At 38.2% G+C, this 23,824-nt stretch overlaps 1 protein-coding gene across 1 annotated transcript; it reads left to right on the top strand.

Moving 5' to 3' along the window:
- Positions 1–19,251: 19,251 nt before the first annotated feature.
- On the top strand, positions 19,252–21,484 carry LOC149230108 (uncharacterized). Its single transcript, XM_089378848.1, has 3 exons — positions 19,252–20,062; positions 20,347–20,519; positions 20,762–21,484. Exons 1-3 carry the CDS (start codon positions 19,355–19,357, stop codon positions 20,889–20,891), a joined length of 1,011 nt encoding a protein of 336 aa, XP_089234974.1. The 5' UTR covers positions 19,252–19,354; the 3' UTR covers positions 20,892–21,484.
- Positions 21,485–23,824: the final 2,340 nt, after the last annotated feature.

The raw sequence follows: 23,824 nt of genomic DNA on the forward strand, positions 1-23,824 counted from the left end.
AAGGTGTGTCCATTGACATGTCTTTCTTCCAGTTGGAAGCCATGATCAGGTACGAGGATAGTTTTTTCCTGTATCAACCTCGTTAAAAAATGAAACAGGCTAGCATGAGGAAAGTTCCTTTTACTGTGTCAACCTCGTTAAAAAATGAATCAGTGAGTGTTAGGAAAGTTCCTTTTACTGTGTCAACCTCGTTAAAAAATGAATCAGTGAGTATGAGGAAAGTTCCTTTTACTGTGTCGACCTCGTTAAAAAATGAATCAGTGAGTACGAGGAAAATTCCTTTTACTGTGTCGACCTCGTTAAAAAATGAATCAGTGAGTACGAGGAAATTTCCTTTTACTGTGTCGACCTCGTTAAAAAATGAATCAGTGAGTACGAGGATAGTTTTTTCCTGTATCAACCTCGTTAAAAAATGAAACAGGCTAACATGAGGATAGTTCTTTTACTGAGTCAACCTCATTAAAAAATGAATCAGGTAGATTTTAGGATATGTAGGTAGATTGTAGAAAGTAGGGTTTTGAGGATAGTTCCTGTTACTGAGTCAACCTCGTTAAAAAATGAATCAGGTATGAGGATAGTTCTTTTCTTGTGTCAACCTCCTTAAAAATGAAACAACTCCCTTTTCAAGTTAAATATTGAAAGTAAACCTTCATTCGATCCATCTGGTTGAATGCAATGAAGCCTGGGGGGCATGTACCTCGCTTTCCATCGTTATGCTAGGGGCATGCGAACTTCTGCAGCATAGTTCTTTGTCTTGTGTCAAGCTCGTTAAAAAATGAAACAAGGAGTCTTGAGCATAGTTCCTAGTCTTGTGTCAAGCTCTTTAAAAAATGAAACAAGGGTAGGTTAAGTAGGTAGATTGTAGAGAGTAGTTACGAGCATAGTTCCTTATTTTGTGTCAAGCTCGTTTAAAAAATGAAACAAGGGTTTTGAGGACAGTTCTTTTCCTGTGTCAACCTCACTAAAAAATGAAACAACTCCCACAAGTCTTTCCAAGATCTTGAAAGTAAAGCTTCATTCCATCCACCTCATTGAATGCAATGAAGCTTGGGGGGCATGTACCTCGTTTTGCGTCATTATGCTGGGGGCATGTGAACTTATAACAAGCATAGTTTTTCGTTTCAAGCTTGCGTAAACATGAAATTGAATCCGAACATAGTTCTTTCCCTGTGTCAAGCTCGTTAAAAAATGAAACAAATGCTCCTCTACTTGAGTTGAGAGTTTGACTAGATCTCATAGATGTTAAGTTGTATATTTAGGTTAGTTATTTCAGTTTTTGCATAATTTTCTTACAGTTTTAGGTCGAGTCTTTCAAATGATCTCGTAACTCAACCTTCATTTCATCCAACTGGTTGAATGAAATGAAGTTGGGGGGGCATGCGCTCTAGCAGTTATGCTTAGGGGGCATCAAGCACAATTTTATCTCTGTTTCAAGCTTGTGTAAAAATGAAACTACTCTGAAGCATAGTTTTTCTCTGTTTCAAGCTTTTGTAAAAATGAAACCTATCTTGAGTCAATTTTAGTTATTTTCAAGACTCGTTAAACTCATGAAAATCCCGAGATTATACTCGTTAAACTCATGAAAATCCCAAGATTATTTTGCTATCTTTCATTCTCGTAAAACAAATGAAAAATGCCGAGTTCTTTCCGTCTTTTCCTGCTCGTAAATTAAATTGAAAGTCGGCCATATGAGTACATTTTTATCCCTTTTTCGAACTCATTAAAATTTATGAAAAAGTGAAAACCATGAGTACATTTTTGTCATTTTTTTTTCGAACTCGTTAAAACTTACGAAAAAATGAAACCTTGGAGTTCTCTTTTAAGCCCTTTTCAGACTCTTAAAACATGAAAAGATTGCCGAGCGTTTCTTTTACACTCGTTAAAACGGAATTAAAAGACGGTCCACTTACAGCTCTTTTCCGACCGTAAAAACATGAAAAGATTGCCGGATTTTTGTCGTTTCAAATTCGATATTGGAAATAAAACGACGTGTCCTTGATCGCTTTTTACTTTTCAGGTCAAAGACACTAATTATGAAAGTACTCCTTGGTCGTAAAAGATCAAGCGGTTCTCTCAAGTATTATTTTATACTTTTTCGGGCTTGGGAGACACAAATTTACGAAAAAGTTCAACCCTGGAGTCTTCTTAAGTTTTTTCAGACTCTCTAAAATTGAAAAACGTCGAGTTTCTCCTATACTGGACTCGTTAAAATTTCACAGTAAAGGACCTGTTCGATTACAAACAGGAACAGACCACTCCTTCTTAGGGTTCGAATCTAAACTAAGTTGGACTCATCCGAAGGATGAGCTTATAATCAAGCATATGTTATCCTCCTCAAGCTTGTAAAAAATAAAGAGGTACTTGCCAGAAATGGTGGGGGAAAAGAGAGAAAAATGAGCTTATTTGTTATCCTTTGTCTTGGAAGAAACCTTATCACCACTCTTGAACATGACACTTTTTCATTCACCTGGGTTGGGAAATCCTTTGCCTAACAGTTGATCAAACCACATTGAAAATCTTCAGCCGGTTCCGGGTATTAACTTTGGGTCAATTGTCACCAAGCCATCTGTCGTGTCGTTATGTGTTCAAGAGGTCACTGCAAATAAACCATTCATCTGCAAAATACCTGTGATCCATCTCGACCATCCCTGAGTCAGTCCTTACAGCTACATTTCTTCAACTTGATCTATGATTTCATGTTGTGGGCTTGCCTGCAACGGGTCGCTTTCTATCGACATCAGCACATTATCTAGAAAGATGACCTAGAAATCGTCAGTACTTTGAAATCTGCATGCATCAATGGCAGGTTTCTCGCCTTTGACGACAGTTTACATCATTGACTTTCGATCGAAGGATTCCGTGACATGTTTGACATCAACACATTTATTCACATCTCATGGATTGCACTGGGTACTTTGAGAACCATTGACATCACTGGTGGTCTCTCTCACACTTGTTAACAGTTTACATCATCGACTGGTAATCAAGTGGTTTCTACCATGTTCGACATCAACTCATTTATTCGCATGGATAGAATCGTACTATTTCGGGAAGTAGAAATGAAGACCCTGGATCTAGTTTCCACCATCCAGGCTGCGAGGAGTTTTGTATTCATTATATAGTAGACTAATTATAAACAGATCGCTGCATCCATACTGTGTCTACATGAGTCTATGATTATGATGTACTGCGAAATCATTCCTATATCAGAGCAGTAGTTAGTTTGTTAGTTAAAGTTTTCAATCTGAGTATGGGAATGCCTACCTCAGCGATGATATGATCTTATATATGTATTTTGTGTTGAATACTTGCAGGTTCCGACTGGGCTCTCCACAAGATGATCCTTGAAATGATAAAGTACTTCACCCTTCCTAGATGATATGAAACCCTAATCTACTACAGGCTTCACACTTTAGGGGGCAATCTGTTACACTAAAATTTGTCACCATGACTATTTGCAGTTAGTATGGCTCCATCAATTGTCATACTATCCTCCTTGGCAAGTCTCATACCTCTGCTCCTCATGTCAAACTCCAAGAAAGAGAGAAAGTCTTTAAAAATCTATGTAACTTTGGGTACGCAGTTTCTCTTAGCCTTACCTGCATGTACGCACCACAAGTTCACAATACCTGCGTACTTGTACGCTCTGTCTGTAAAGGGGTGGGTGCGTACTCCTGTAAAGGTCAAAAGGCGCAAGTTTCACTTCAAAAAAGTTACTTGTGGTCATTTCTAGAGCATTCTAGAAGCTTGTTTGACGTGTATTGAGCGCCTCCAGATGGTTCATGTATCCCTATGAAAGAGGAACTTATCCCATCAAGAGGGGAGCTATCCCATTCAAAGAGGGGTTTATCCCATTGATGGTGGACCTGATTAACTTCCTCTAGAGCACTATAAATACAGGCATTGGGCCAGAAGGAGGATAGGTTGAAAGCTGAACATTGCTAAGGGTAGATGCTGCTGGAATTAGGACTCCCTTATAGAGCTTGAGAGGAGAGATTCCCATCCTTTCCTAGCCTTATTTGGAAGTGGGTGAGCTGATCAAAGTAAAAGAAAACTGTTGCTGGACCCTAGGAGGGACCTGCACAACACCAAGGCTCAGGTTGTAATGGTTTCTTTTGTTTCCACTTAATACAATTAAGCTCACTTTTCTCAACAGATTGTTATACATGATTTGTTTCATATACTCCTTAGTCTGTATGATGAATATGTGTTATTTTATGAGTTATTCAGGTGCTATGTAATCTTTTGGCTTGTTAGTGAATGCAGGTTTCGAAGAGAAGGAGGAGCTCATCTGGATCGGCGAGGCTGGACTACTACAAAGCGTTGGACTAAAGGTATGTTATGAACACCTGATTACTTGTATTCTAAATGCATATTTAGAGAAAGGTATTGTTTACTTGTCTTGTTTGTCACTAGAAAGCCTTAGCTTCTAGGGAGGTCGGTTTGTCCGCAAAATTGACTCTTTCCGCATGACAGATCTCATCGTTCTCCACAACATAGTGTCGATAGATCAGTCCAATGGGAAGTGACCTGCCCGGGGTCAAATCGATGGAGTGCTTGACCTGACAATGCAGAGGTACCCCTGTGGGTGAGTTGAAAATATCCTTGTACTCCTCCATGACCTTGTCCATCTATTGTTGTTGTGCAGAGGAGCCCTTCCTGGAAGCCGTGGCCACAACCTTCTTCTTTCCCTTTGGGCGAATCATAAGGAAAATAAATTTCCTAGTATGGGAAATGATCTTATTGCATTGCTTTGCAGTGATCAAAGAGATGGCAATAGGTGGGGCTACCTCTGGTATCCTGTACAACTTATTAGCCAAAGTAATAATCACAGAGCGAGGTCTAGACTCATATACAACATGTCGCTTCCACAAGTATGGTTGTCCTAACAATACATCACAAACTTCAAGAGGAGAAATGTCACACAGTACCTCATCCGTGAAGGGCTTGATGCTATAGGGAAGGCGACACTGCTGGTTGACGTGAAGATCTTGTCCTTGGTGAAGCCACCCGATGGTGTACCATTGTGGATGTGATGTAGTATTTAGGCCCAAACGCTTCATGACCTTTGCTAAAATGAGGTTCTTTTGGCTCCCGCTGTAAAAAATGAACTACAACAGAGAACCCTTCACCCACATCTATGAGTGGAAGAGGCGTTCCCCCTCCTCTGGATCTTCAGGCTCAATCTTCTGGATCTTGGTGGTGGCCACAGTGGCACTGGGCTCCACATCAATGATCTGCTTCCCTTTGTCAGTTCCCTTATCGAGTTCTGATTCAGAGTTGGAACCTACGTCTAATTCAGAAGCCTTCAGCTCGACCACTAGTGACTTCTTGGCCCAACACTCACTTGTATTGTGAGTGGAACACTTATGGAACTCATACCATTTTCCCATGTCCTTCTTCGTCTTCGTGGTGCTGTTCTTTTCTTGCAGCTTTAGCGAGTTATCCTGGGTAGCCCCACCTTGGCTTAGTCCTTTGTTCTGTGGTTTGGGGGTTCCTTTTCCTTGCTTTGGATTTGCATATCCAAAGTCCCACTTCTTTTGTTTAAACTTCTGCTCAATCTTGACAGTGTACCGATACGTCATGTCGAGCGAGGAAATGTCTAGGAACTCCATCTCGTCCTGGATGTATTTGTGTAGACAGTCGTGGTACTTGAGGACCAAATGTCGCTCAGTAACCTTGATACCTAGCTTCGTGCTAAGGGTATGGAAAATATTTGTGAACTCTGGCACATCTTGGTCCCTTCCCTGTCGTAGCATGGTGCACTTTATGTATTTGTCTTCATAGCTCCCGACAGGGTAATATTGTTCGTTGATGGCATCTTGGAAAGAATACAAGTGGGTGCGACTGAAAATAATGAGGATTCACTCTCGTCCTTTTGTTCATAGTAGGTTTCCCACCAGTCCTTGATGTGTGTGTTATGAAACCAGCTCAAGAACAGATAGAAAAGATAGATCAACGCCTTAGAATTCAGCCTCTTCAAGGGGGAAACCTCCTTTACATTACATAAATGAACAATTCTTGGATGATACAAATGAAAAGACCTCCTTTCTATATATAGGAGTCTAAGGAGTCATAACATAATCAGAGCCGACATAACAATAATAATGTAAGGGCACAATAATAACAGTAATGGGCTTCTATGGGGCACAACAGTAACAATATGGGCACTACATGGGTACATCAATATAATAAGTGGGTTACACTAATAACAATAAGGGGTTACACTAGTAGTATAGGGGCCTAACATGCCCCTCTCCTTCAAAAATCATTGTCCTCAACGCTCGAGTAGTTCTTGATTCTTCTGTATAAAATTCTTGTCCTCCCATGTGGAATATTCAGCGGGTAAGTTCTTCCACTTGATGAGATACTCTGAAATTGATCGATTTCGTAGCTGTCAGGTTCTTGTTTCCGTGACTGCTCCAGGTTCCAATATGATTTTTCCTTCCTCTTCAATTTCTGGCAATATTGTTTGAATTGGGATCTTTTGCAACTTTTGAATAAGTGGCCATACTTCTTCGTCCTTCTTCCATTCATCCCTTGCTTCGTTTATCCAATCTGTTTGGATAATATAAATAACACAAAACAATGCTTCCACATCCTCATCCTTGAAGAGTCTTCCCATTTGGTAAGGTCGCCATTTTTAGGTGCATGTAGTATTGCCCAACATTTCCTTCTCATAAATAGCTTGCTTGAGATGTAGCAGTAAAAATACCCAATCACCTACATCAAAACATTTTTCACTACGATGTTGATCTATCTGTTGTTTCGTTTGATTTTGCATCGAAGTGGCGTTATCCTTTAAAAGTTGGAGAACTTGTTGTTGATGCTCGATGTGATCTTTCACTGCTTGAACCTTTTTCTTCTTGATATGTCCTTCTATCTCTAGAGTTTGAGGAGTGGTAATTTCTTCCAATCCTTTACAAGATATGGTCGGATTCATTTCTTGATGCTCGATGTGATCTTTCACTTCTTGAACATTTTTCTTCTTGATATGTCCTTCTATCTTGATAGTTTGAGGAGTGGTAATTTCGAACAATGAATTACAAGATATGGTTGGATTCATTTCTTCTTTCTCGATGTGATATTTCACTTCTTGCACCTTTTTCTTCTTGATATGTCCTTCTATCTTGAGAGTTTGAGGAGTGGTAATTCTTGCCAATGCTTTACAAGATATGGTCTGATTCATTTCTTCTTTCTCTGGGGTGGGGTCCTGGCGTATATCTTCTTCTTTTGATGTTTCTTGATCCTTTTCTTCCTCCTCTTCATATTCTATGTAAAATAATTTCTTCTCGGCACACTTATGACCTTTAGTGCATTTGCTATCACAATTGTAACAAAGCCCTTTTTCTCTTTTTTCTTCCAATTGTTGTGGTGTAACCCTTGTAGGTTGTGGAAGGCTAGGAGAAACAACACTTCCATCTTTATAGTTGTGAGGGGTACGCTTCCTGGTTTCCATAATTTTGCTTTCCACTATGTCACAAAGCCCTTTTACTCTTTCCAATTGTTGTGGTGTTGCTCTAAAGAAGGTGTTGCTCTTTGTATCCTCATAATGTGTTATCATTTCCTCCGTGAAAATTGACCACATAACAAGTTGTTTACGAGAACAAAGCCCTTTGTACCATAAAAATTGATCTGGTTCTAAATATGAAGATGCAATACATACCTTTTGTAACAGTTGTACACCATATAGATCAAAATATTGCTCCATCTGAAGTATCCAATTTACCGGATCCTTGCCATCAAACTTCCTCATCTTTCTTTTTCTTGATTTTAGGAGCTCGACCTTGAAACGACTGTAACTCTGTACTTTCAGATCTTTAAGTTCTGAAATTGTGACCTATAGTAGCCCTCTGTGTCCTCTTTACATTGCCATCAGTCTGATCCAAATTGGATTCTCTAAGGAAGAGTTATGCACAATCTCCCAAGATGACCTGATTATAGACCTTTCTAGAAGAGCGAACTTGTATGAAGTGCCACGTGTCACTGTTTCAACCTTTGGATCTGAAAAATGCATACAAGAAACTACAGTCCGTCCTCTTTATGTACCTTCTTATGAAATTTCAATCCGATCCCTAAAGAGAAAGTTATGACGATTTTCCCCAGGTCACCTTTTTTGAATGTAATTCAGGAGTCTGCAAAAAGACCAACTTCCTTAGATCATATCTCCGCACATGTCGCGCGAAAAGCTCTGAAATTCGGACCCAAGGTTCAGCGCGATTTATTCTCAAATAGGTTTTTTTTGCGACTTCTGAAACGTCACAGAAAAAAAGTTATAGCGAAAATGCCACGATGACCTGTTTGGAGCAGCGAAACCCTAGAATCCAAAGCTCTGATACCAAATGTTATGAAACCAGCTCAAGAAAAGATAGAAAAGATAGATCAATGCCTTAGAATTCAGCCTCTTCGAGGGGGCAACCTCCTTTACATTACATAAATGAACAATTCTTGGATGATACAAATGAAAAGACCTCCTTTCTATATATAGGAGTCTAAGGAGTCATAACATAATCAGAGCCGAGATAACAATAATAATGTAAGGGCACAATAATAACAATAATGGGCTTCTATGGGGCACAATAGTAACAATATGGGCACTACATGGGTACATCAATATAATAAGTGGGTTATACTAATAACAATAAGGGGTTACACTAGTAGTATAGGGGCCTAACAGTGTGGGGCGGCTTTGAGAAGTGAAAAAGTAATCTTTTCCCAATTGGAAAAGTCATGAACTGAAAAATATCCTTCCAACAGATTTAACCATTTATGTATGGTGTCTACATCTATCAGGCTTTCGAATACGGGAATATAGAAGTTAACTTGTACCTTAAAAGGAGTGGTGCCTCCAGAGTGGTTGTTGGATGAAGATGCATCGCCTGTGGGTAGCCGTCGAAGGATTTGGGCAAATTTATCCATCATTGTGTCCCTTTGTCACTTGAGGGCTTCCTCGAGCAACATTTTGAAAGGATCTCCTACCTCCTTGTCTTTCTTTTCTTCCGCCATGGGAGGTCGTCGGTTTTTGCGAGGCTGATCTTGCAATGGTTCAATCAGATCAAGCCCTAACTCCTTATATCTTAACCTCATTATGGGCATGCAACGAAAAACAGAGAAAGAGAAGACTGCTATGATACCACTGATCCGAACTTAAATAGGAACGCAAAAACTTACATATATAATCATAAACATAGAGACGCAGCAGAAAAACACTTCATTTCATTAATAGAAAAATATTGAACTATGCTTACAAACAGAATGGGAATAAGATAGCTCGGGCAATGGTAGCTTATCTTTGAGAAGAGATGTGGTGGCTACATGCCTCTGAACTGTGTTACAATCATGCTTAAGGGCCTATTTATTATTGGAAAACATGAGAAAACCCTAAACAACCAAAACCCTAACCCCAGGAGATGTAACACCAAGAGTTTGTGGGCCTCGTTGGGGTTAGTTGGGCAGCCAACTTCTCGGGGTCGTAACTTGTTCATATTATCTCTGTTTGATGCGTACGATACCTTGTTGGAAAGGTCTCGCCGAGTATTACAGGTTGCCATATTCCACTACCAATGGCTATGAGCATGCACAGACCCAAAAAAAAAGGTCGTTTGGGGGGTCAAAACTGCTTCAAAAGTTCAGGACCCGAAAAATTGCTAAAAATAGTAAATGCTGAAATGAACAAGGAAATAGATGAAACTGATTGGGGGTTCTAGGTGGAATAGGCGGGTGGCCACCAATATCCACCTGGATCACATATTATGCAAACAACTTGTCAACTTTCTCTGCCATGGTGAAGAAGATCTTGCAATAATTTCCCTCTTCCTCCATTTGAGCTTCCTCATCTGCCATATTTCGTCTTCGTGTTACACACCCCACTTCGGGATCAAAGGATTTAAATTTTCCCTCTCCCCTTTGGAGCTTATTCCTAGTTAGCATTCACTCATGCAACTCGCATCAAGAAGACCTGCTCTAATACCAAACTTGTTCTAGATCTTTTACTTCAAGGATGCATATAAAATTGCATGTAAAAGAGCGTGTAACCAAGTACCATAAACACATGGAAGAAGCGGAAATAAAAAACAACCATGAGATCAAAGTCACAAGATAGTTTGATAACGAAGTTCACCTAATGTGGGCTACGTCTCCGAGCCCTGCTCAATGTGGGGAGGCCTCTTTTATTAAATGGTAGCAAAAAATAAATTACAAGCAATTACAAATTGACACCTTATACCTCCACTTCCGAGGATGGCCTCAAAATGTAAACTACTGGAGAAACGATCTGCACGGTTGGATTCCTGGCGAAAAATCGTGAAAAATGACTATAAACTTGACCCCTTTCTGACACTAGCACTTCTAGACCCCCATAAAATATTCTCAGCATAAAAAAGATACCCCTGCATCAGGGTTTTGCTCTTGGAGCCCGACGTTAGGGTTCCTCCCTCCTGGTTCTGCATATTGTTCCACTAGTCGGACTTCACGTCTCCGCCTCCTTCCTCCGTTGGACGAAATGCAAGTTTTAAATAGTGTTTGGGTGGGCGGAACTTACAACATAAGGGCCAATGGCCTGTTGGCTGGCAACATATAAAATAGTATTTTGGTTTGGGAGGTTCCAAGTCCAACCCGCAGAACCCCCGTTTGGCATCACCGTTGTTAATTCAGGCGCATGATTTTCGTTTTGGTAAAGGGGCTGCCCATTTTTGTGGGTCGGCCCACTGGGCTAGGCAGGTTCAAATCTCGCCGACCTCACAGTACACTGTTTGGCATGTGGTCATTGCATAGTGGTCGGGCTAGGTCCTGGTCACCTGTGGCCCCAACCTGGGGTCACCGGTCAAATCAAAGAGGTGAGAAATTCACCTGTTCCAGCCGCCATAATCCATGCACTAATAAATGCCAAATTGTTGCCTCACTAGTGGCTGCCATTGGGCCTAGTTTAACCAAAACTTTGACTAGCCACAACTTTCACATACAAACTCGGATTGAGGTGTCGTTCGTGTCGTTGGAAAGATTGCAACGAGATTTTCGATATGACCCTAGTTCCACTTCAATATAGTGACTTTGATTTTTTTTAAAAGCCACCTCTGAATTCTGAGCATTTCTAGAGCCACATGGATCACTTACACATGGAAACATGTATGAAAAAATTAAAAAAGTAATAAAATCCATGGCATAAAAATATTGATTTGACATAATTCATAGGTAAATTCATGAACATTGATCTTGTAGGAAACTATTTACCTTACTAGTTATAGAGCAACATTCCACCCAGCCATAGACTTCTTACTACACCGATTCTATTTACAACAGAGGCCACCCTAAAGATGAGGCTATGAATCCACAAGTGATAATTTCTCCCATGGTTGGCTCTAATTCTCTTCTCATGCCCCTTTATTAACATAACTTTTCTAAATCTAGAGAGTAGTTCTTAAGTTACTTTAATTCCAACGAGCCATTTTAGATAGTCTCCTTGATTTTCTTTGGGTGCTTGTGTAGTGAGGGGTTATGCAAAAAAGGGTTTTGGGTGTACTGCCTTCTCTAGCTTAGCCACTCTATCTCTTAACCTTTGCAACTCTTCTTCTTATTCTTCAGCAACATGATCCAACATTTTACACATGGCCATGTACATTCTAAAGGCAGCAAAAGTTTGTATACCCCTAGCATTAAAATTAACATCATGCTTCTTTAGCATATTTTATCCTTTAAACAATACCATATACCTCTGCAACTTGCTAACTATATTTCCTAACTCCTATGGTGCATAAAACCATCTTCAATAGTGGATATTTCTTATTGCAACATCTTTTCTTCCAACATTTTTATTGTTTTCTACTTAGGTTGTCACCCTAAAAGGGAATTAAATCAAGTAACTAACAAGTTCCATATTCTCAACAAGATTATTTTGACACTCATTATTTTCTTTGGGTGATACATTTTTCTCTTTTTTCTACGACCTTTTCCTCTTAAGGTGTACTAGGGAAACGTTCTTTCTCTCTCTTTTATTGTTAGGATATTCTTTGTCATCACCATCTCCACCAACTTCATTAGTCTTTTTCTTACTCTTACTTCTAGATGAAGTAGAAATAGTCTCCCCCCGTTATGATGAAACATTCATATGGAAAATTACCAGAACTCCTCCTCTAGAACTTAGTAGATGTAGGTTTCCCTCTTTGTTTATCTTGCAAGAATTACCAAACAATTGTTCTATATCATTTGTTCTCCTTGAAGGCTCTTTTCCACTTCTCCCTAACCTTTGAATAGGTGTTTCAACTTATCACTATTTAAGAGCCTTCGAGGAACTTCATATTCTTTATTTTATAGAGCTGTACAAATCATTGTGGCATTATTCTGCAATTAACATCATTCTTGACAACAACATTTTCATTTTCTCTTCTTCCTTCCTTAAAGATTTCAAACTTTGAGAAACATTTGGTATGACTAAAAGATAACATTTGCATATTAAAAAATTGCTTTATATTGGGTTGTGACTACTTACTTTGCATGTTGTTGAAGCCACTATTACTACTTGCTTTGAATGTTATCGAAGATGATACTTTTGTGAAGATTATGATCAAAGAAGGTACTATTTTGATTCCTATGATTGGTTTTTTCTAGATGCACAGTGTGAGTATGAGGCACACATACTACTAACAAATGAATATAAGCCTCAATTGTTACAAATGAAAATTTTGAATAGAATAATGAATACACCCAAACTGAATTGGACCAAAGAGATTTACTCACACACCATTCTCTTCCTCTTTTCCATACAATAAAATTCCAATCCCAAAGACCTTCAAGAGCACTTAACGTTTCCTTATTGTTCTCCACCTCACTTGGACCAATTTTATGCAAAGATACTATGTAGAACATAGGGAAAAGAGAATGATGGGAGATAGACAAAGTGCTCACTGTAAAGGTTGATGTGGAGCGACATGTTGAGAAGAGGGGCAATAGGAAGGTGAATAGGGGCATACATGGTGATATTTGATAGATGCATAATCTAAATCTTCTTAATGATCATCCTATAGAAATCAAGAGAAAATGTTGCATCTTCATATTTTGATACCTTATAATAAAAATAGTGCTTATGACATAAAAATTAAACCATATTTTTATATTTTCTAAAACTTTAAATTATTGAATTTGTTTAATAAAAAAAAAAATTGCCAATTAAACCAATATAGGTTAGAAATTAAATTTAACTCAACATTTGTTTGTCCCATATATTTGGAACTTTAAAAAAAATAGAAGTCATGTTCCTTTTCACATATTTTCAATCTCATGCATTGAACCTACCTCAGTGTTTAAAGGCTCTCTTCCATTTAAAGGTGACAACATACTTAAATGGCTTTTGAAAAAGGTGTAGTCTAATTTATACACGAAATAACATTTTTCATTGGAATCCAACGATACAATTTCAAACTAGAATGTAATTTTATGTTGTTTAAAATACATTTTTGAATGCATGAATGGATTCAACACCCTGAAAACCCCATGAGGCACTCAAATTCTACAAATTAAATAACTTAAACTCAATTTCTTTTTTTTTAAATCTCTACTGGATTTTGGTTAAAATTAACCCAAAAAAAAAGTCGTGAAAAAAGTCATTTTGTCTATAAATTAGACCATGCCTTTTGAAAAATACAACCCACCGTAAAATATCTTTTATATTTGAAGATGCATTTGACATTTCCTCAAATTTATGATTTTTGAGTTACACTTTGAAAATTGACATTTATTTATGTAGATAAACTATTATAATTCTTCATGTTTTGTAAAACATTTTTTACATTTAGAGATATATTTGATTCTTCCTTTTAAATTAGAGACTTTTTGAAAATGCACATTGGATAGATAAAATTATCATAATTGTTTTTAATACCTATGCATGGTACAAGTACTTTATAGTCTAAAGTCTAGGCTTTAGGCTTTACAAGGTGGTTACACATATTCTGCCAAGGTTGTTGGTCTGTCCATGACTTATCTCATTGTTAGTGGATTTCAAAAATATTTCAAACTATTGGAAGGTATTTTAAGGGTCTATGACATTATAGATCATATGAGTTACGCTGCCTCGATATTAGCAACTCCCCCCTTTTCTTCTAGCTTAAGGTGAGCGTTTTTAAAGCTAAGCCTGAAATGAAATGAAATGAAATTATCTTAACATCCACGAGGCTAAAGATAGCCTATGGGACAAATTGCTTCTCCATCTGTTTCTTGTATTCGACCCTTTTCTTGTGAAGTCTCACAATAAACGCTCCCAACTTCTCGACAAACCCCTCACTGAATGGATTATCCCAAGAGATAGATACTAGATTAATATCTACATAACTTTCCTTGTTATCTTTGAAGGTCTCACATTCTAAAATGAAATGCTTTTCTATTTCCACTTTTCCGAAAGAGCAAAAAATACATATTCTTTCCTCCCACACTTCTTTTGGCCTTTTCCAACGCTCTGTTTCACAACAGAGTTGATGAGAATTAGTCCTTAATTGAGCAATAAGAATTTTGGCTCTCTAAGAAATATTGGCCCCTATGTATGCTTTTTGTTGATGATTATGAGTGAGATTAAACTCTTCAATATAGTACTTCTTCTTTCTCCCTAGCTCCTTCTCCCAAGTACGCTTGTGGAACTTATCCATAACAAAAGTTTTTATCTCTTTATTGTTTGTGGGACACATGCTCAAGCAAATACCCCATTTACAAAACCATTTGTTATTTTGCCGCATCCAAGTCTTCTTTCTTTTGCACAATATTTCATTAAACACAACTTTAGGTCATCTTCCCTCTTTTATTTGCTCAATTTTTTTAAAATACCTTATGACTCGCACTATAGCAATTGCTTCAATAGGAGCAACCCATATTTCACTTAACAAGATAACATAAGGAACTGCGCTTTTAATTTTGAATTTGTTTGTAATCAAATGCTTTTGAATTTACTCAATTTGTTTCCACTGCATCTCGGATGTATTGCTCGCCCATGGTTCATAATTGTAGAGAATCACCAGAATCACTAAAAGCCCAAAAAGAGTTAGAGTGGTTTTCCAATCCCATAACTCTACATCCCTACACCTGTTTTGAAAATCATAAAATGCTTTCCACCCCCTAAAATTTATTTTCTTTCTACAACCATCCCAGCTTAGATTTATGTTGAAGTCAATTTCAAGGTATTTGTAATCCACAAATTCTTCCAAAATGTTGCCTTCAAAGTAGAACTTATGTTGGTTATGATTTCTTTTGTTAGAGAAAACCACTACATTCGTTTTGCTAATATTGACTTGCATCCCCACCCTTCTATAAAATTGCTCAAGGGAAAGTAAGTGGTCTTGCAAACCAAGAGCAGATTTAGCAATTAAAATAAGGTCATCTAAATACAAAAGAAGCCTTATAAAGAACTTTCCCAAGTGGATACCATCACCCCTTTGCGAATTTAGCCACTCTTCAAGCTTGTCAATATATAAACCAAAAAGGGTAGGAAACAATGGGCAACCTTTCTTGACCTCGATATCACTTCTAAAACTTTCAGAAATGCCTGTTAAAGTTCTAATTTTGACTTTCACCTCTTCATACAACCTATGCACAACTGCTATCAAATACCTGGGAACCCCGAGTTCCTCCATTCTGTGCCAAAGCTTATCCCTAGGAACCGTGTTAAAGGATTTTCTGAAATCAACAAAGAAACAAAAGGCTTCCTCCTTTTTTTCCCAAACTTTTTCAATGATATGCATTAATGTTATACCATGATCAACTGTGGAATGTTTAGGTCTAAAACCTACTTTCCATTTAGCATGTTTATCTCTTTCTTCTTCCCACTTGCAGATTTTATTTTCTAACGTGCTTCCAAATAACTTTGCAAACAAGGGTTTTATCGTTATGGTCCTATAATTGGAGGGATTCGTCACCACTCTTGAAAAAAGGTATTTCCAAACTAGTTGTCTAATTTGTGGGGAACCCTTGTTGTATGATGTTGTTGAAAATTTTTATAATGTGAGGTGCAAGAATTTTTAAGCCCCACTTTAGATACTTTGCTTGGAGTTCAGCTAAGTCTTTTTCTTTTCCAACGCCAACTTCTTGATACCCATATGTACCTCTTGCACCGTAAAGAGTTTTGTATCAATGTTGGCCAAGGGAGCAAGGGCAACCTTGGGCTCCTGCTCATAAATTTTTCTTGCATAGTCGAACAATTTAGAAGCCATAATATTGTTTTCAGTTTGCACCTTTATCGGTTGGAGCTCCTTCCTAAATAATTTGGGGGTTCTTTTTCCCAAGGAAGATTATTTCTTCTCTCCTCGAAACCATGAACTCAACCTTTTCCTTTCTTAATATCTTATTGTAAGCTCTGAGCTTTATGTTATCCTTGGTTCATTCTTTCCACATTCTCCTTGCCTTTTTTCATTCCTTGTCAAACCAAGCATTAACCGGAGAGAAATTTGTTTCAAACTTCTTAACTTTTTCTCTTTTGCACTCTACAAGTGTGCTTTGAATTAAATGTGTTAATTCGTGACTATGAAGGTTGTGAAATGAGATTTTCTCCTTCTCGAAGAGCCTCTCTAACATTATTTTGAAGGTATTACAATTTTCTAGAGTCAAAAGAATTCTGCCCTTTGGGATATTTTGTTGAACACACTAAGTTTTTGACCCTAACTGCTTCTTTCTGGTCCAAGAGAAACTTAAATAAATTGGCTTGTGATCTGATTTTAAGTCCCAAAGCTAATCTCCAATCAAAACTTCCTCCATTTTCTCACATAAACTATGCGAGCAGAGTACATAATCTACTACATTTGCTTCATTGTAAGCATTGCAAGTGAAATTACCAGATTTTTCCCATCTAATCAAACCATTACAAATGACTAAATTGAAAGAAACAAAAAAAATATGTTCAAAAGTTCAAGTGATGAAAAAGTTTGTGAGGGTTTTGCATAACCATTTACTAGCTTCAGTGATAGAGACGAATACTACCATGAAGTCGGTCCCTGTTTCCACTTGGAACTTGGAAGGACTATCTCACTGGTTGACTTAGACAACATCTTCCCCATATGCCATTTCGATGGGGCCGCCTATGGTGCCATTTGCGACTGTGGGGATTACCTTTCTGTTGATCCCACAACTCGTTACCATTTTCATTAGCATGGTGGTGATGGCGAGAATTGCACAACAGAACTGATTGCACTATGGGGTGCACTGCAAGTTTCCTCATGGTTGGACATGGACAACCTTCTAATTGTGGGTGACTCGCTGACGGTGATCAATTGGATTCAGGGGAAATACTTGTTGGAGGTCCCCTTGCTGTGCAACTGGATGCAACAATCCTGTGATCTCCTGGCATCCTTCTTCATTGTCTCCTTTCATCATGTTTATAGGGAACAAAACGTTGTGGCCGATGCTATTTCTAAACAAGGTCTTCCTCTTCCCCCTAACTTCATGGTCTTTGAGCTGGAGGTTGATGGCTGGGGGCGATCACAGGAATATTTTATGATCTAATTTTGGGTTTTTTTCTAAATGATTTTTGGTTTGCCTTTTTTGTCCCACAAATGACTAAAATTCTACGGATTGTTCCCCTTGATGGGATCATTTTTTACCACTATCTGGTTTCTTAGACCATATTTCTTTCATTGTCGCTGTGTATCCTTCACAGGTCTTTTTGTGCTTTCTAGAAATGAAGAAAGTTTGTACTCTGCACTACTCTGACCACATCTAGATTTTAGCGAACACTTGATATCTGCATATTAAACAGTGACAAGGAATTAAGTACCATGCCATTGTAAAACTTTCACATTTTAATGAATGAAAATTCCGTTTTTTCCTTTGAAAAAAGAAGAAGAAACCTTTAGTTTGTTTTGAAACTATGAGTATAGACCCCTACGCTTCCTTTGGCTATCGTGAACTCAATAAATACAACGTACAATAGATAGCAGCATCGCTAGTTCTAGTTTTATATAGTTAGACTTCCATTAACATTGAGTATAAGTATTAGTTTGGACTAATTCCATATATGTAAGAAAACAATTTATATTTTTCAAATTCGAATGGAAATTTATATACTTTTGAACGAGTAAAAAAATAGGGGTTTTTAAAATTAATGCTACATAAATTTTGTAATAATTGTCAATATAAAAAATTTAAACTTTGGAAAAATTTTCATTTATATGTCGGGGAATTTTGAAAATAAGGGCTTAATTTGACATGTAGTTTTTTCATGGGGGTGGAAAGTCCGTTTTAAACGTGCTTTGCAAAAAATTTGGTGCAACGTTTTAAACGTGCTTTGCAAACAAAAAAATTGGTGCAACGAAGATTAGGTAAAAATTTACCCAATCGATAACAGTAAGTTTAACTCGCCGTCAGAATAAATTGTTAAATTTAAATAAATTAAACATTTTTCAGAGCACTGAATTTATTTTTCCATTTTAGAGTATAATATGCAGTTGTTTATAATGTGATTTTTTGGAAGCTTTTTGGGTGGGTTTTTTCAGTCAAAATCCGGCAGCAATTTATTGGAATTGCAAGTTTGATAGCTAGTTTTTGTACAATCAAAGCGTCCCAGGGGTTTTCCAGGGTGCTGAATCCAAATATGCAATTAAAAAACCATTTTAACTGCAACAAGTCAAGATTTAACCTCAATTTCTTTCGCAGGATTCCGTCACCAGAATCTCCAAAAAATCGCATTATAGACAACTCCTAATAATATATATTGGAGTTTTTAGTGTGATTTTTTGGAAGTTTTTAATGTGGGTTTTTTGGGTCAAATTTTTCTAAATCAGCAAGAATTTATTGAAATCACAAATTGAATAGGTAATCCTGTGGAATCGAAGTGCCCTATAAGTTTTCCAGAACGATGAATCCATATATATAATCAAGAAACTAATTTAAATAACACAAATCAAAATTTCACCTCAAATTTTTCCACCAAATTCCAACATTAAAAAATCCAAAATATCACACTAAAAACAACGGTTATATATAATGCAATTTCGCCGAAAATCATAACAGGCCAAAAGGTCGACTGCGCTGAAGTGATGTGTCATGACTCACGATATTTCTACGAAATTTTGTCTCGCGCCCGGACGTAAAACCTGGTGCCGGAGTCCGGATTTGTAAAACCGACGACACGGCCGGCGCCCGAGGTTTGACGCCTACTGAGCCGCCACTTGCCGCTGTCACACTCCGCGTACGTGCTTCCTCAACGTGATAAATGCTCTCCAGCTTTAACCCTGGTAATAGTCCAGGGCTCGACACTAACCGCGGTTGAGATGCTTCTAACGCGGCCTAGTATATATTCACAATCTCGGCTTTCTTGTTTGTGAATCGCTAGTGAAATCTCTGCAGAAATCTGGGTTTAATCGCTCTAATAGCCGTTGATTTCAAGATGTTACTCCGTAGTTCATCCACGCCTGCGCTGAATTCTTTCATCGGGGTTCAACCAAAATCAGAATTGAATTCGCGCAGGTCTGTTCGGTTTACCCAATTTCTTGTTGCTGGCGATGGCGATTGCAAGTGGGTTCATCATGATTTACAGCCCAGATTCGGAAGGACCCTATCTGAAGCTGATTTACATGGCTCCCTATCATCTCAGAGTAGTCCAAACAGGTTGGGGTTGAGGAGTGGGTCCAGTTCTTTGGACCTTTGTAGAAAGCTCTCTACAGAAAGTTTTCTGAGCTATGGGTTATTGGATGAGGCTCTGGAAGAGGAATTTGAGGATTCTGATACCCAGATTTCAATTGGGTTTCAGAGCGCTGAAGACCCGCATGAAGAATCTCCGGAAAAAGTCATGGCAGCCATTGGAATCGATGGAGGTGATGGACGAAATGCCTCTGGAAGAAGGATATATAAAGGCGCTGGAGTGGCTTTGGTGTGCGATAGGGTCATTGTTGGATCTAAAATTGAGACGAGTTCTAATAATGGAGGATTTGGGGGTGGAGATGGAGCTGGGTTCTCTGGAGGGGGAGGGTATGGGGGCAGAGGAGGTGGGTTTGGATCAGATTCCGATAACATGGATGCATACTATAGGAAAATGCTGCAGGCAGATCCTGGCAACCCACTTTTGTTGACGAATTACGCGAGGTTCCTGAAGGAGGTGAGTGTTGAGGAAACTGAGCTTTGTTTTAATTTAATATCCTTGGGCTGGTGTTACATAATCTCTCATCTTGTTAAGCAGTGATTACTATGAGTCTCATTATTCACACTGAATTATGATAAATCAAAACTCCTACTTAAAGTTCATACTGCCTCTTTTTAGGCCCATATATTGCATCCTTGTTGACTGAGTATCATCTACCGATCTCACATATCAAGACATACTTACAGAATATATATTCTTACATAAAAGTTCTCAATATTGTTGGTTTTGTGTCTATATAGGTCAAGCATGATTTCAGAAAAGCTGAGGAATATTATGGGAGGGCCATGCTAGCCAGTCCAGGTGATGGAGAGATCCTCTCTCTTTATGCCAATCTGATATGCGATGTTCACAAAGATGTACCTCGTGCCGAATCCTACTTTGATCAAGCTGTTGAAGCTGCTCCAGATGACTGGTTAGTATCTTTTTCCATTCCCTTTTATCCATTTAAAAAAAAAAAAATATGCTTAGTTTGTTACATGGACTCCCTTATTTGCATTTTGGTGCTTCTAAAACTCGTAAATTTTATCCCATCTCATGTACAAAGGGAAGAAGCTTGATATCTCAAATAGTTACAGGAGTGTGCTAGACCTATAAATTTTAACTTATGAAACAATTTACGCTGATTTTATCTGACTAATTGGCTCTATTTTGCAGCAATGTTCTCGGATCATATGCCCATTTCATGTGGAATGCAGAAGATGATGAAGAGGATCAGGATGCTCCTCATCAGCAGAAAATGGGACTCCCAACATGTTTTGTTACTGCGACTACTGCAGCTATCTGATCACATCAGAGGCGTAATTGGAATTTGGTTTCAATGAACAGATAAAAAATCAGTAGTGATGCGGCTGAGATTTTGGTAGCTACAAAATCATCCCTCCATACATAAATGGTATGCCTAGTTGATCTTAGCAGGCATCATTAAAAGAAATTGCAAAGTTGGAGATTTGTGTATGGCTCTGTATTCAGACAAGCTACAGGGGATGTTTCCTAATGATCTCCTTGGTAGCAGTGGTATTCTACCGGAGACATGGTCTGCCTTTGGCGGTTAAGTGAATGGAGGTAAAAGTGACCCGGCTTTTTATTTAAATAGGGGAGCCGTTGAAGAACAATGGATTCATCTGAGGTAAAGTATGTTCTCTGTGATGGGTAGTCACATTCATTGAAATGAATCCTGGATGCAATTTAAATGGCCTGTAGGTCATCTTATACCAGTGGAATCAACATCAAAAAAGTTCATAGCAAGTGGGTCCGGATCTTCCGTACTCCTGTGAAAATAGGCGCTCAATGATCATGGTATTATTGTTAAATTTTGCTGGATGAAGAAACCTCCACTGGTAACGATTTTTATGAAGGAAATGGGTGCGTAATTCGTTATTTTGCATGAGTTGTGAATAGGGACCTTGACATGGTGATGTAACCTATACGCCACAAATCAAAGTGCACCATTCATGAAATCAAAACAAACAAACAACCTCGGCCACATTAAGCTGAAAGCAAAACAAATAAACATCCTCGGTCACATTGAGAAAAGAAATCCGTGAGCCGAGTAACCGATCTCCAAGCTTCATTAATAAAACTCATCTGGCGGAACTAGCCTTGCAACTTTCAGGAACAACAAACACAGGATGGCGGTTTTATTTCATTTACACCGTCCACATTTTCGAGGGCCATCAGTCCCGTTCTCCCTCCATTTATCTTCTTTCACAACCCCTCCTTCCTCTTTGAACCTTCATTTCAAAAAGGGGGGCTTGGACCTTGAATTTTATTCTGTCACAATCCCACCTTTTTGAACCTTCATTTCAAACAGGGGGCCTTGGACCTTGAATTTATTTTCTGCCACAACCCCTCCTTCCTCTTTGAACCTTCGGTCTTGACTTGGTAATCAACATTAATTTCACAATTTCAGAGGAGAGTAATAAAAGTTGTGTAATAAAATAAGTTTGGGATATATATGGTTGCATTTAAATTTATTTTAATTCAACTTAACATATCCTATTTTGTATAATATTTATTATTTTGCTGCGAGATACATATTATTGGTCTCCTAGAGAACATTTTCATCCATAGGCAACGCAACTCACACTGCAACATTCTGTTTTGTTTCCCTTTTTCTCTGTACCATCGATGAGTTAGGTACCCTGACATCTCTTCATGGCAGGTTTGATAAGTCAGGTACCTTGCCATCTCTTCATGGCGGGTTGGCAGGTGGGAGTCAGGTTGCATTCTATGCCCCGAAAATTGTTCCTAGAGGACACTTAAATCAGGCTCATTGTCCCCTTCATTATTATTATTTTATTATCATATTATTAATAAAAAGAGGTAATAATGTATGACTCAGTCAGGTGCAATGAAATCCGTCCTCCAGCAAATCATGACATGTCTGGAGTTGGATGGCTAGTTTGGGAGACCTCTATATCATCACCTCAAATTTGAGGTCCTAAAGCTTCAAAAACCACTCGTTTGTGACTGTGGAAATGAAATACAGTCATATAACCTGGCCCCGTTTGGTGGAGAAAGACTAATTTTCACAGAAACATGGAGAAAACTTGAATTGTAGACTTCACCCTCAACTCAATTCAGTGGAATTAGCCCTTTTCCTTTCACCAAAACTTTGCAACTTAGAGCTTGGATTATGCTTTCATCTTTCGCTATTTCTTTCTCCCTTCCCTGCGTTTTCTCTGCAATCTTTCGTGTTGCACATGAATCCCCTACATTTAGAGAGTCCCTTTTCTCCCCACTTACAAGTTATTACCCTTTCTCTTCTTCTGTTTCAAAGTCTCTCTATAGAAGCACCAACCTCTGTTGGTTCATCTTTCTTCAACACCATGTTTTTCAACATCTCTGTTGTTATTATTTTGCATAAACAAATAGCAAAGACTCTAACCTCTCGGACTAATCAATTTCTTTCACAATTTCCATAAATCGACACAACTTGATTATTCTCTTGTTCTCTTCCATCACTGGATGAAGTTTCAACTCCTTTGTTTCTTGAATAGGTAAGTGTTATCTTGCCAATCAAGAACCACACTTCTATGACATTGTCAGAGTTTCTCTGATCAGATGTGAAAGGCGCCTACAGGCAAAACATCAGAGAGGACGTTTACCTGGCAATCCCTATATAAAAATCAACAATGCATTGTTGAGACAATAATTTTATGCCCTTTCTCCAACAGCAATACCTTATATGGATTCAAGTGGGTTGTGCACTTGATAACTTATTTTTGAACAAGGTTCTGTGTACTATGACAATTTATAATAAGCTTGGACTCCGTATTTGATTCTGAAAGATGCTTTTCCATTGCTTGAGTTCTTTATCAAGCTATTTTTCCAACTTCCATGGCATTTTATGACCTCTCTCATAGTTCTCGTTGCAGTTGGACTGGTTTTCCATCATCACTTGATTATACTGCATCAACAGTAAGTGCTTTCACATTTTGAATATTGTATTAACAATATCTGCTTTCACATTTTACTCTTCTCACTATTCCAACTCTCTAAATCTTCATATAGACAAAGCTCATGTGCTCCATACTTTGAAACATGTACCGCTGAATTTGATTCCCCTACCTCTTCTTCCTTTATCTGTGCTGCTTCCTCTTCCTCTTCCGATGCTACTATTGGCCTCTGACATCCCTCTTTTCAATTGGTTGTACTCTTTCATCACTCTGACCTTTTCATCCTCAATGTTTTTTCATTCCCGATAGCCTTTCTCCA

The sequence above is a fragment of the Pinus tabuliformis genome, chromosome J (genome assembly GCF_031772625.1).
Source record: "Pinus tabuliformis cultivar Carrire ecotype Pingquan chromosome J, CPIR1, whole genome shotgun sequence".
In the NCBI taxonomy this organism is placed as follows: Eukaryota; Viridiplantae; Streptophyta; class Pinopsida; order Pinales; family Pinaceae; genus Pinus; species Pinus tabuliformis.

Excerpts from the sequence above, each read along its gene's own strand:
- LOC149230108 (XM_089378848.1), top strand. The coding sequence starts at position 19,355 with ATGTTACTCCGTAGTTCATCCACGCCTGCGCTGAATTCTTTCATCGGG. Across the intron at positions 20,063-20,346 it reads ACGCGAGGTTCCTGAAGGAG|GTCAAGCATGATTTCAGAAA; the intron begins GTGAGTGTTGAG and ends GTGTCTATATAG. Across the intron at positions 20,520-20,761 it reads GAAGCTGCTCCAGATGACTG|CAATGTTCTCGGATCATATG; the intron begins GTTAGTATCTTT and ends TCTATTTTGCAG.